The sequence below is a fragment of the Saimiri boliviensis genome, chromosome 9, assembly GCF_048565385.1.
Source record: "Saimiri boliviensis isolate mSaiBol1 chromosome 9, mSaiBol1.pri, whole genome shotgun sequence".
NCBI classification, from domain to species: Eukaryota; Metazoa; Chordata; class Mammalia; order Primates; family Cebidae; genus Saimiri; species Saimiri boliviensis.
The window spans coordinates 39,013,092-39,026,108 of NC_133457.1; the positions used below are offsets into that span (position 1 = coordinate 39,013,092).

The following is a 13,017-nucleotide window of genomic DNA, read 5'->3' on the forward strand; positions in this document are numbered from 1 at the left end:
TTGACAGAAATAGCATTGAATCTGTAAATTGCTTTGGACAGTATGGCCATTTTAACAATCTTCTTCCTATCCCTGAGCATGGAATGTTTTTTCATTTGTTTTTGCCACCTCTGATTTCTTTGAGCGATGATTTGTAGTTCTCATTATAAAGATCTTTACCTCCCTGGTTAGCTGTATTTTATCCTTTTTGTGGCTATTGTGAATGAAATTGTATTCTTGTTTTGGCTCTCAGCCTGTTTGGTGCTGCTGTATAGAAATGCTACTGGTTTTCGTGCATTGATTTTGTATCCTGAGACTTTGCTGAAGTTGTTTCAAGGAGCTTTTGGGCAGGGACAGCGGGGTTTTCTAGGGTATAGAATCATATCGTCTACAAACAGGGATAGTTTGACTTCTTCTCTTCCTATTTGAATGCCTTTTCTTTCTTTCTCTTGCCTGATTGCTCTGGCTAGGAATTCCAGTGTAATATTGAGTAAGAATAGTGAGAGAGAGCATCCGTGTTTTGTTCAGGATTTCAAAGGAGTGTGCTTCTAGCTTTTGCTCATTTAGTGTTATGTTGGCTTGTGGGGTTTTCATAGAGGGCTCTTGTTATTTTGAAGTATGTTCCTTCAGTACCTAGTTTATTGAGGGTGTTTAACAAGATGATATGTTGAATTTTAAAAGTGTTTTCTGCATCTGTTGAGACAGTCATGTGGTTTTTTGCATTCTGTTTATGTGATGAATCACATTTGTTTATTTGCATATGTTGAGCCAACCTTGCATCCCAGGGATAAAATCTACTTGATGATAGTGGATTCGCTTTTTTGTATGCTGCTGGATTCAGTTTGCTAGTATTTTGTTGAGGATTTTTGCATCTACATTCATCAATCCCTTTTAGTTTTGATCTTTGTCTCTGTTCTCCCCTTTCTGTACAGGACTATAAACCCTCTGGCTTCCACGATACCCAGTGTAGCTCCATCCATTAAAGAGGCAGGGTAGGAATTGTCTGAGTCTTTTTCTTTTAGAATCAAAGGTGCACATACCACAAATTTCAAAAAATGGGAAGAGGAAGAATATGCATAACAATCTTTTTTTTTTTTTGTAAAGACAAGGTCTCACTCTGTCACTCTGGCTGGAGTGCAGTGGCACAATCATGGCTTACTATAATCATGACCTCCTGGGCTCCAGTGAACCTCCTATCTCAGTCTCCCAAGTAGCTGGGACCACAGGTACATGCCACTACACTCAGCTATTTTTTATTTTTTTTTTTTTTTTATTTTTGTAGAGATGGGTTCTCACTGTGTTGCCCAGTCTTAGTCTCAAAATCCTCAGCTCAAGCTGTCCTCCTGCCTCAGGCTCCCAAAGCTCTGAGCTTACAGGCATGAGCCAATGCACGCAGTCAGTATTCACTCACTTGCAAATAGTGATGGTTAGTTCACAAGTATGTACTCTTTGCTTCTGAATTGTGTAGGGAGACAGAGGTGAGATGATGAGTAAGGGAGGAAGTAAAGATGAGTAAGAAGAAGGCCTGTTCCCCTTCATCAGTAATCTTGCAGTCTTACACTTTCATTCAGGTTAGTATTTTATTATGGCTGATATTTTGTCAACAAAAATGCTATGATGCTAAGAACAGGAGCTCTTCCTGTAATCGTACCACTTTCAGAGGCCAAGGTGGGAGGACACTTGCAGCCAGTAGTTTAAGACCAGCCTAGGCAACATAGGGAGACCTCGTCTCTACCAAAAAAAAAATTCACTGGACATGGTGTGTGCCTATAGTCCCAGCTACTCAAGAGGTTGAGGTAGAAAGATTGCTCGATCCCAGGGATCAAGGCTGAAGTGAGCCATTATCCTGCCACTGCATTCCAACCACGGCAACAGAGCAAGACCTTATCTCAAAAAAAAAAAAAAAATGATTTTTATTAAACAGATGAGGAAATGTGGTTTAGAGGAAAGTTTTGTATACCCAACTTCCATCTCTATGATTTTCTATTAATCACACTGTAGGTGCTATACCTCAGCCTCAGGGAACCTCTAATACAGGTCATACTGGTATTTGGGAGAGTTAAGTACTTAAAGTTGTCTAACCCTGCTCTGTATAAGTCTGAACATGCTCCTCTTTTCAAAAGTGTAAATAATTACTGGACAAAAACAGAAAATGTAGGAGACTTTTATTTCAGTTTACTTATCTACTGATTAATTTTGTGGCTTTTCTTTAGTAAAGATGAGGTAAATGGACAGATGATAATCCCAAATATTAATAAAGATTTGGTAAAATAGTAATCTGGAAACCCAAAATGATGAGAAATATTTTCTTCTTGTTAGAGAAATAGGGTACAGCAATTTATGTTTGGAGACTGGCTTGGATGGCAGAGTGAGACCCTGTCTCAAAAAAAAAAAAAAACCATTGATTAATAACTTGGTTGTTGTAAGTAGAATTTTCAATGCCGCAAAAGAAGTAGCACTTGAATATAAATTTCCTCAGCACAGCAATTTACTTTTATAGAAGGGTACGGCTCACAGATGGAACCTGGACAAAGGAGGGAAAGGGGTACTTATGCCTGAAGGAGGTCGCCCCTACTGCTGTGTCATTCCCCTATTGACTAGGGTTAGACCTCACAGTCTAGTCTAATTCTGATTGGCTATTTTAAAAGGAGCAGGAGTATGAGCCAGAGTGGCGGGGCAGGTGGTTTGGCAGGAAGGACGGTTATGGGCAGATCAGAGCAGATAAGCAGAGGTCAAAGCAGGAGACCAGAGCAGGTGACTGGAACAGGTGACCGGGATGAGTCAGGACAGGACGGGACTGGGGGAACAGATGTGAACTATTAATTAGAACTGGTGGAAAAGGTTGTTTACTGAAACTACAAGGAAGTTAAACTTTAAAATACAGAATTAAATAATAAGAGAGCTGAACATACTGACATACTGGTTCTTTGAAGAGAAACTTGGGGTTCACTATATCTAACATGGTTTTTATTTTTTATTACCATTTAGTTTTGCTAGATTTGTTACTTTTATTTAGCATTTATTAGGTTTAACATTCTGCTGAGAAACAGTATTTTCAGATTTTGACATTGAAAAGTCCTTCCTTAATTAAGCATATACAGTTTACCATTTTCAGCAGAGATTCGTTTTCACAACTAGTTCTTCAGGATTATTCCACTGAACTGAATCTTTATGTGCAGGATACGAAAAAGTGGTTAGTAGTCTTTTTCTCCTTTCATGAAATACTAGTTTAAACACTAGCTACTGGGAGTAATATTCAGAAAATCATAGGGACATGTAAATTGATATGAGAAGATAGTTACTATGTTTAATAGAACATTAATTCTGTCACCCAGGCTGGAGTGCAATGGCATGATCACAGCTCACTGCAGTCTTAAACTTCTGGGCTCAAGCAAGCCTCCCAAGTAGGCAGGACTACAGGGGCACACCACCACACCTGGCTAAGTTTTGTTATTTTTTTGTGGAGATGGGTGTCTCACTGTGTTGCCCAGGCTGGTCTTCAACTTGTAGCCTCAAGCTATCCTCCACTTTCAGACTCCCAAAGTGTTGGAATTATAAACATGAGCCCTCACACCCAGCCAATAACATGATTTTTTTTAACTCCTTCATTTTATATTTTTACTTTATGCCTTCATTTTATACTGTAAACAAATTTAGGATTTGCATCACTTCCAAAGATACATGTGTGGTAATGGTCCTCACAGCATTGTTTTTAAAGCAAAAGTTGGAGAATACCCAAACATCTAAAAACAGGAAATTGGTTCTTAATTCAGGTATTAGAAATGATGAAGTAGATCGACAATTATTTATGTAAAAAGTTATTTGCCATATTGATATAAAAATCATATAGTTATTTTTTAAAAGATTACAAAAGCAGAATATAAGTTAATCCCTTTTTTTTACATGTTATGTTTAGAAGTATAAAAAGAAAACATGCCAAGATGATAACAGTAGTTTTCTTTGCGTGGATTGATACATGAGATGGTCTTTGCTTTCAACTTTCTGTCTTGCATATTGTCTGAGGTGATTTTTAATTACTGTTTTATAGTTAGTTAGCATGTATAATTTTACAGGTGGAAAAAATATTTTTAAATCAAATTTGAAAACGGAAAAGAAGCTTGAAAGCAATTCAACGTTATTTAAGCATGAAAAAAAGCTTACACAATGTACGCTAATTGTGTTACCAACATTCCAACTTGTTTTTCATTGTTTCTCCTTTTGCCTGTACTGAAATACTATTAACACTTGATATGACACATCTTCCCACCCCACAGCTTCTTTTTCCCTTTATTCTTCATTTGTTTCTTTCTGCCCACTTTGAGCTGAAGTGACAGACCTGTCTTATTCCCAGTGTGTACACTCTGGATGTGGGTACAGTTTGAGGTGGAACATATACATCATTGTCATTCTTCTGACTTTGAGCCTTCCCTCGATCAGTAAGTTAGAATGGCTCTCTAGTGTATTTCACTAATGTAAGTTCTATTTAATTAAGCACCTATCTTGAGTGATACAAACTTAAGCTATTAAGGATGCCCACGTTTCACCTTAGTCTTTGCATTCTAGAATGCCAGGAGTCGGAACAAGATTATTTTTTTCAAAGATAGACCCTTTCTACTCGAATGTCATTACTTAGGCTCAACTGAAAGGCCACATTTCAGAAATAGTATCCTGGCCAATTCCCAGGTATTTTGGGTCTGCATTTGGTATTGCTGGTTTAAATCTTATGAATCTTGACTGGACTGATTTAAATGGTAGAGTTTTGGTTTCAACATCTGGGAAAATGAAGGAGAAGAATCACAAAGAGTAGGCAGAAAGGCAGAAGTTCTGAACAAACCCACATGCCAAGTAATTGTGATATAAGTGAAAAGTGAATGTAGGAAACTGGCTTCTCCCTAGAATAATTATTACAAGATAAGCCCAATTCCAAGAAAACTTGAGCAAGGTCTTGTTGAGGAGGCTTTCAAAGCCTTTGTTATCATCTGCCTGAGCAGATGGATTAAAAGGTAGTGTTTTTATTACACCTTTCATATTGAGAACATATGACTGACTATGGATGTCTTACAGGGTTAGAGCCTCAGGATCTTCCCAAGTTGCAGGTAGTGTTGGACCACACACATACTTCCAGATTCTCTACCATTTTTTCCTACTAAACATTAGCTTTTCATGACTTTTCTCATTTTCCCTTTTGGTTCCTTCCTACCTGCCTGCTCTAATACACCCAAATTCCCAATACCAAAAAAGGGTGGAGAGGGGGAAATCAGGGAAAGAGTAAAATTAGAGAATTAGGGAAAAGAGTAGAATCTGGGATCTTTAGGAACCTAAGTTACTTTTTTTTCATTAATTAATTTTTGGAGGGGTCTTTTTTTTAAAGAAGGTCTCATTCTGTCACCCAGGCTGATGTGCAGTGGCACGATTGTAGCTCACTACAGACTCAAACTCCTGGACTCAAGCGATCCTGCTGCTTCAGCCTTCCAAAGTACTGGTATTATAAGCATAAGCCACTGTGCCCCAATTTTTCTAATTAAACGTTGACCCACTCAATATTCTGGATAGAAAGCTATCTCCCAGTACCCTGTAGTTAAGAGGGTGAACTCTGGCTCCAAGCCCTGCTCCATCCATTGCTCCATGTTGGGCAAGTGACTGAGCCTCCTTATGCTCCAGTTTCCTCCTGTGTCAGCTCCTCTGAAATCCATGTCATTATGCAACAATCTTGCATGTTCTTCACATGTACCCCAAAAGCTAAAATGCAAATAAATAAATAAACAAATAAATCCATGTCATTAACATGTTAGAGTTTTAGGACATGGTAAATCATGGTGAGTGTCAGCTATTAGTAACGTCTATTAGTATTTTTGTAATAATGAGCTCTGTAGATTCGATGTTCCCAAATTTTGAGGAAAAAGTGGACCATCTCTCCCCTCTTTTGACTGTGTCCAACTCGGACTCTGCCACCTCCTTAGAGAAGATAATCTGGCAGGAGAGTGCCACCTGCCTGTGGTGCCAGCCTAGGCTAAGGAGTTGTCCAGACCTCCAAACTTCTTCCCAAGAGGGCTCATCAAGAATCCTGGAGTCCTCCTCCCATAGCCCACCTGCATTTTCTCCATGAAGTATCTACTGGAAGACAAATGGCTCACACCTGTAATCCCAGCACTTCGGGAGGTTGAGGCAGGAGGATCACTTAAGCCCAGGAGTTTGAGACTAGGCTGGACAACATAGTGAGACCCCATCTCTACAAAAAAATTTTAAAATTCACCAGGCATTGTTACACACACCTATGGTCCCAGCTTCTCAGGAGACTGAGGCAGAAGGAGGATTGCTTGATCCCAGGAGATCAAGGCTACAGTCAGCTGTAATCACGCCGCTGTACTCTAGCCTAGATGACAGAGCAAGACCCTGTCTCAAAAGAAAAAAATACACAAAGGGAACAGGGTGAGAAGTATGTGGCGGGGACAGGGAAATAGAATAAGACTTGTCAAGAAATATGATAAGAGCTATCAATAAAACAGAAAGCTGACTCTTTGGGCAGCTGGTGTGAAATGTAGTCTATCAGTAGCAGGTCACTGGCTCAGCCTCAGCAGTGGTGGTCCAGGTTAGAAAAGCAGCTTCTCCTCTCCTCCCCTCTTGCTGCTTGTCAGCTTTCTGAACACTGCTTCCCCAGCGGTGCTGGTATTTACTGACTCCCAACTCTGCTTTCCTTGCAGCTGACCCTCTGGTGGGCAGCATCGCCACACAGTACATGACCAACAGAGCAGAGCACGACCGGATGGCCAGACAGTGGACCAAGCGGTATGCCACATAGGGGCCTGCTGCCTGCTGCCCCCGCCGGACCTGTGCAAGCACATTCACCAAGTGCATCGGTAGCCCTACCCACCCCTCCAGACCTCGGTTCTTATTTTCCTATTTTTATTAAATTTGGAACCATTTTGTGATGGTATGTTGTCCATCTTCCCATCCCACTTCTTCCTGCCCCACTTCCTCTCTCCCACGCTTTCTTTTTTCTCTCATTTTATTCCCTTGTTGATTTCTATTAACTTGAAAGATTTGGGATTTTTTTCCCACCTCATCATAGATGGGAACTTTTGTTTTCAGTGCAAACAATGTTGGACCTGTAATAGTAAGAGCTTTCTTACAAAGCTTTGTATTACTGTGTGGTTTTGTTTTTTTTTGTTGTTGTTTATTTGATTTTGATTTTTTTTCCTTTTATGTGATCTTTGGGAAAACACATTCAGAATTATATCTTGTTTCTACTTAAATGTAGTGCTTAGGGTTAATTTTTTGTACTGAAGTCTTTATTGGTGGGTGCATGCTACTGGGAACAAGTTTTTGTACAAGAGCTTCAATCAGAATCACTGTGCATTACTGAGACTCTGTTTATCACTAGGCTTCTGTCCCCCAACGCAGAAGACTGTTGGATTGAACAAAATAATATGTATTTTGATTTACTTAAAGTGCTTGTAAATTTCTTAGGGACCTGCCACTTTTGACTGTGGATCAGTTGATGTACACTTGTATTATTAAAGCACTCAATAAATCACTGTGGCTGATAAAATGCACTCTGGTAACCCGACATTTGCTTTGTGTCCTGGTGACCGCTGTAGCCTTACGTGCAGTGAGGCTTGTCTAATTCAATTACAGGTTCAAGTGTATTTTTCATCTCAAACCTCTAATATTTCTTTGTAGTTGAGTTGCTTAGCATGTGGAATTTCTCCAACTGTCAGTAGCCTGATGATTTTATGGTTGTTATTGCAGATTGCTATCATTTAACATATTGACTGGGCATTTTTTCTGTTACAACCTTCTTTATCAACAATTAAAAGTATGCAACTCCAAAAATAGCCTTCTGGTGAAAGTGAAGTCTGAGCTACTCATTGTGTTCAGCCACTTTCGACTTTATTTCTCTCAAAATTGTTACAGTGATTGCCCTCAAGCTTTGTTTTGTTCTTTTTTTTCCTCCATGATTTTAGCAAAGAAGTGAACTCAACTGTATTGGTCACGGTCAACACATTCAATGACAAGGGTGTCTGTCTGGCTTCACCTTCAGACTATTTTAGTGTGCAGCTATAGCAGGCAGAGGAAACGTGGGTGTTGTAGTTTCTAGAACACGCTGACTTGCCGATTGATAATTCAGGGTTCTTTGTGTAACACAGCATAGTGGAAACTTCTACTACTCCTCCACCAAATACAGTTAGAGACCCCACTATATACTTGGTCTCATTAAGGAACCATTAACAGTTTCACTGCTGAATAGTAGAATTTACAAATATAATCATCCACCTCAAAATATTTTAACATTTAAAATGCCTGATTGAAAAGATACAGTTTTTGTTGTTTTTAACTAGTTAAAAATAAATCCTAAGAAAATATATTTAAATATTGCAATGCCACTTTTAAACCAAAATACCCAAGAATATTTTTGGTCTTTTTAATACGATTTACCATTTATTTTATTTAAAAACATCTTTCAGCGTGCCAGAATGCTGTATGGTCCGTTGCAGTACTCAACCCTCTAGTTGTGGCACAAGCAGCCACAGACAGATGTAAACACATTGGGCACAGCTATATTCCAGTGAAACTTTATTTATCACAATAGGCATGGGATTTGGCCATGGGTTGTAGTTTGTCATTCCTGATACAGACCACCATAGACTGGGGGATCAGGGAGAAATCAGATAACTATGTGTCATTTCTTTCTTTAACATAAAATAAATTCAACATGGCACAATACTAATTTTTGGAAAATTGCTTAAAATGTTTAATTGCCTACAGTGTTTCTCACCACAGAGTTTTTTATTTTTACTTTAATACTTTAGATTTTAAAATTCAGCACTAAAAGCATGGAACCATTGAAAATGAAATTTTATTAAACTGGTTTTTTCCCCTACTTTTGGCCGATTAAACCAAACCCATAATACTAATATTGACCTTAATAGGCAATCTTTAAATTAAAATTGTTTTTGTTTTTCTGTAGCAACAAGGTCTCACTATGTTGCTCAGGCTGGTCTCAAACTCCTGGCCTCAAGTGATCCTCTCACCATAACCTCCAAAATTGCTAGGATTATATGGGCTTGAGCCACTGTAGCCAGCCAGCACGTATTTTAAATAATAAGTATATTATATTCCACATTTCATATCTACTTCTATGTCAGACCATTTAAATGTGTTATTAGGCTAGGGTTGGTGGCTCACACCTGTCATCCCAGCACTTTGGCCTGCCATGGTGGCCATATCGCTTGAGCCCAGGAGTTCAAGACCAGCCTAGGCAACATGGCAAAACCCAGTCTCTACAAAAAAATTTTAAAATAAGCTGGGCATGGTGGTGTACCCCTGTAGTCCCCGCCACTCAGGAGGATTAGGTGGGAGGATCACCTGAACCCAGGAAGTCAAGGCTGCAGTGAACCATAATTGTACCAGTGCACCCCCCAGCCTGGGCAACAGAGCAAGACCCTGTCTCAAAAACAAAATTTGTGTCATTTTGGAGCCAAAGATTACAACAACTCTAGTAGGAATTCTAGTTACTGACCTGTTTGTTTTCCTGTGAGCCATTTTTAGGTTTAATACTAATACGTGATATCGAGAGGCTGAAAAACTTCTCTCCCAACTTTATAAATTATAAATACTTCATGACAAACAAATATATCCAGCTTCAAATTGTAAAAAGCTAGAGAAACTCCAGAGAAAACAAAAAACTCTTAGTAGAGCTTAAGACTAGATTCCAAATAACATGGTGATTTTACATGAAATCTGTTGTCACAGCAGGCAATACAATTCCAATAAATGTTTGAAAATGCTTGTAAAATAAGATTTAAAAGTAACTTGGCACTCAGTAAACTAAATTGTTTGGCTTAAATATATGGGGATAAGATTTCTAAAATTTAGAAATTACTCTGTACGCTAATGTTACTGAACTTTTTGCAGTAGCTGTTGTTAAGTATAGTATTTGTAGCTGTGTTAGATAAAACGTTGGCAGATCCTTGACTGAGGCAAGACCATTGGTTATTGAGGATATGGTTTGAGATTATATTTGTTGATCTTCAATCATTCAGAAGGTTATGTTCTTAATTTGTCATTAAGCTGCAAATAAGTTGAACATTCTTTGTCTGTTCTACAGGAATCCACTGATGATAGCAGTTACAGAAGTAGTCAGTCTTCTTCTTCTAGGATAGAAGTTTATCATGTAATACTTGTTTAGGAATTAAAAATAAAGGAAATAATATTTATTCAGAATATACTATACCAGGCCATAAGAAGTCATCTATTATGATGACTGCCTGCCCCTTAAGGGTGGAGGTGGCCCTCAGTCACAAAAAGCTATCCAGGTGACAAAGCCAGTTTCCCACTCAAGCATGTGACACCAGAGCCCCTGCTGTCAACTACAAGACCTCATAGGACTTTACTTCTGTCTGTGAGAGCATACCATAAAAATGAATCCACATAATTCAGTCTTGGAGTCAAGGTGGAGTATAATTCCTAGGTGGTAGAGTTTTGCTGTCTTCAAATAAAATGGGGAAAAAATGTTGAAGAAAATGTGGACTTGGTATTAGATGGGAGACCAGACAGGAGGGACCAGCATTCTAATCTTAGAGGTTCTGAGCAGATCTGAGCAGCCATGAGAAAAGGTGTCACTTGGAAAACTCCTGAACTTCCCCTGCATCTCGGTACTGCAATAAAAGGAGTGTTAATTATTGCCAGGCATGGCAACTTTATAATGTCTGTTACCTTTTAAAAAGAGAGATGTTTATGCTTAATACTGAAAACAGTTGAAATTGCACCCAAAAAGCCCTACCAGAGTATCCTGATCACCTGCATTTTATATCAGGGTGGCTTTATAACTGTCAAAGTATTCCTACTATACAGGGCATCCTCATATGTGGACCAGGACTGCAAGCTGAATGAGCACATCCTATACCTCAACTAGTCCTAGAATTGTCCTCAGAGGAAATGAAGAGCTGACCTAGCTGTATTCTGAACCCTAACATTTAAGCTACATCATATCTGGAATCTATTGGAGTTGAGACCATCAAGAAACTTAGAGTAGCTTGGCCTCTGAGGACCTTCCATGGTAGCCATGTGTTTCCCCACATCCACCTTGGGAACCGACTGGTTGCTTGAGCCTGGAGCATTCCTTCTCTGCTAAATAGAAGAAGTGTTCACATTCCTTTCACTCTCATGTTCCACCGTGAGCACTGGTATGTGGGTTAAGGTTATCTTAAAACAGAACGTCTTATGTCTCAGGAACCCCTTGCTCCTGGACAAACCAAGACTGTTGGTCACACGAGCTTTTGTGTTCAGTTTCAGGGTAAGATCTTAGGCAATGCCCTAATTAAGGACAGTGTTTTCCGTGATGCACAATGATCGTTTTAGAAGAGAAGTGCACTCTACTATCTGAGAGCCCCTGCCCCTCTCTACGGCTTCCACACCTAGGCCTCTTCATTCATTTCCTGCTTCTGAAGTCCTCTGAGGGATTTAAACCAACTGGACCCTTTCTTTACATCTCCAAACATGGCTTAAGGTATGTAGGTCTTTCTGTGAAGGAATAGAATAAGTAATCTGAAGACTAATATGCTTTTTGGGAAGATGTCTTAAAAGGAACATGTATGAATTTTTAAACATGGGACCCACACGGGAAAATGGAGGTCATATGTAACCACTGATTATAAATCTTATCTGTTTATAAATCCATACAGTCAGAGTGGGGGCCTACCCCAATTTTTCCAGAATGCCCAGTGTCAGAGTTTTCACTTCTGGTTACAGAAGGAAACCTTACCCACTAACCTTGACAACCTGTGGAGCTCTGTGACTCCCAGTCCACCTTTTATAGCATCCCCTCCTTCCCCTCAACATGACCCTCACCCATCTTTTTAAAAATTAGATAGGAGGTTAGAGTTCAGGATGACAATCACATCCTGGTTTATAGAAGTTGAGACCTCCTGAGAAATCATGTCAAGCTATGCAACAGAGAAGTAACAGATGCTTTGCAATTGGTGCCTCTGAGCACATTCAGAAACACCAAGCAAGATTCTTTTACTTAATCTATAGTTCAGAACAGTACAAGGGGCAGTGAAAGATCACACTCTGCTGGTGAGCCTGCTGCTGTGTTAAAATTGCCTAGAAGTAAGATGATCACATTCTTCATTGTCTGTCAGTCCCCAACTTGAAATTACTGACCAGCAGATAAATACATGACGTTGGCCACCACCACGAACTTTGACAATTTTAGTCTCTGTCCTTTAGACCAACAGCTGACATTATGCTCACCACAAAACAGCTCTCAAGTACTGTGATTTGAAAATCAAAACAGTTTATGTTCAGTTATTAGAATCCTGTGATGAGAAACTCCAGAAGCTATTATTAATTCCCAAGAGACCCCATGCACTTTAAGCAATCTATGAGGAAATTATGTTAAATTCAAGCATGACTGTGCATTTTTACTGAAATGTAAAACATATGCCTGTATTAAAGAATCCCCAAATTCCCATGTGTTCTTAATGATACATAGTAAAATGCCAGAGTGTACTTGTCAGTCCAGATTTGGGGGCAATGGTAATGTTTAGTTACTGCTTGGAATTTTTTTTACAGATTTACCAGGTACAGGTGCATTTCTGTTACATGGATAGCTTAAACTTTTTTAATAGTTGAATGAGAGAAAAAGTAGGTTTATATAAAAATTGTGTTTTAACACAATAAAATTTTTATAAAGTGAGTATTTTAAAAGTACATTTACATAAAGATGCTACTTTGCTAGGTACTACAAAATCATCTAAAGACTGTATGCATTAAACCCCCAAAATGTTTGTAAGCAATTTACACTTGATTAAGAGGTCACAAGGTAAGTTGCTGGGTCAGCACTGTCAAGGGAGAAATGTGCTCTAGTTAAGAAGAAGAGAAATTTTGTCAGGGCGGTATTATTATTAATGGCAAGAAATTGAGAGTGTATCCTCTATTTAGGGAAGATGAATGGGGAACTATAATTCCTTCTGAGGCAGAGTCTATAAATTATCTCTAATACCCATTCTCCTTTTCTTCCTTTTATTATAAATA

The 13,017-nt window shown here is 39.0% G+C and overlaps 1 protein-coding gene across 1 annotated transcript in view; it reads left to right on the top strand.

The window, feature by feature from the left end:
* The window catches only part of UBE2E2 (ubiquitin conjugating enzyme E2 E2), a 357,133-nt gene extending 349,605 nt beyond the window's left edge, over positions 1–7,528 (top strand). The window contains exon 6 of the mRNA XM_039480217.2: positions 6,681–7,528. Within this exon, the coding sequence (XP_039336151.1) occupies positions 6,681–6,778 (98 nt within the window). The 3' untranslated portion in view covers positions 6,779–7,528. The remainder of the gene's footprint in view (positions 1–6,680) is intronic.
* Positions 7,529–13,017: the final 5,489 nt, after the last annotated feature.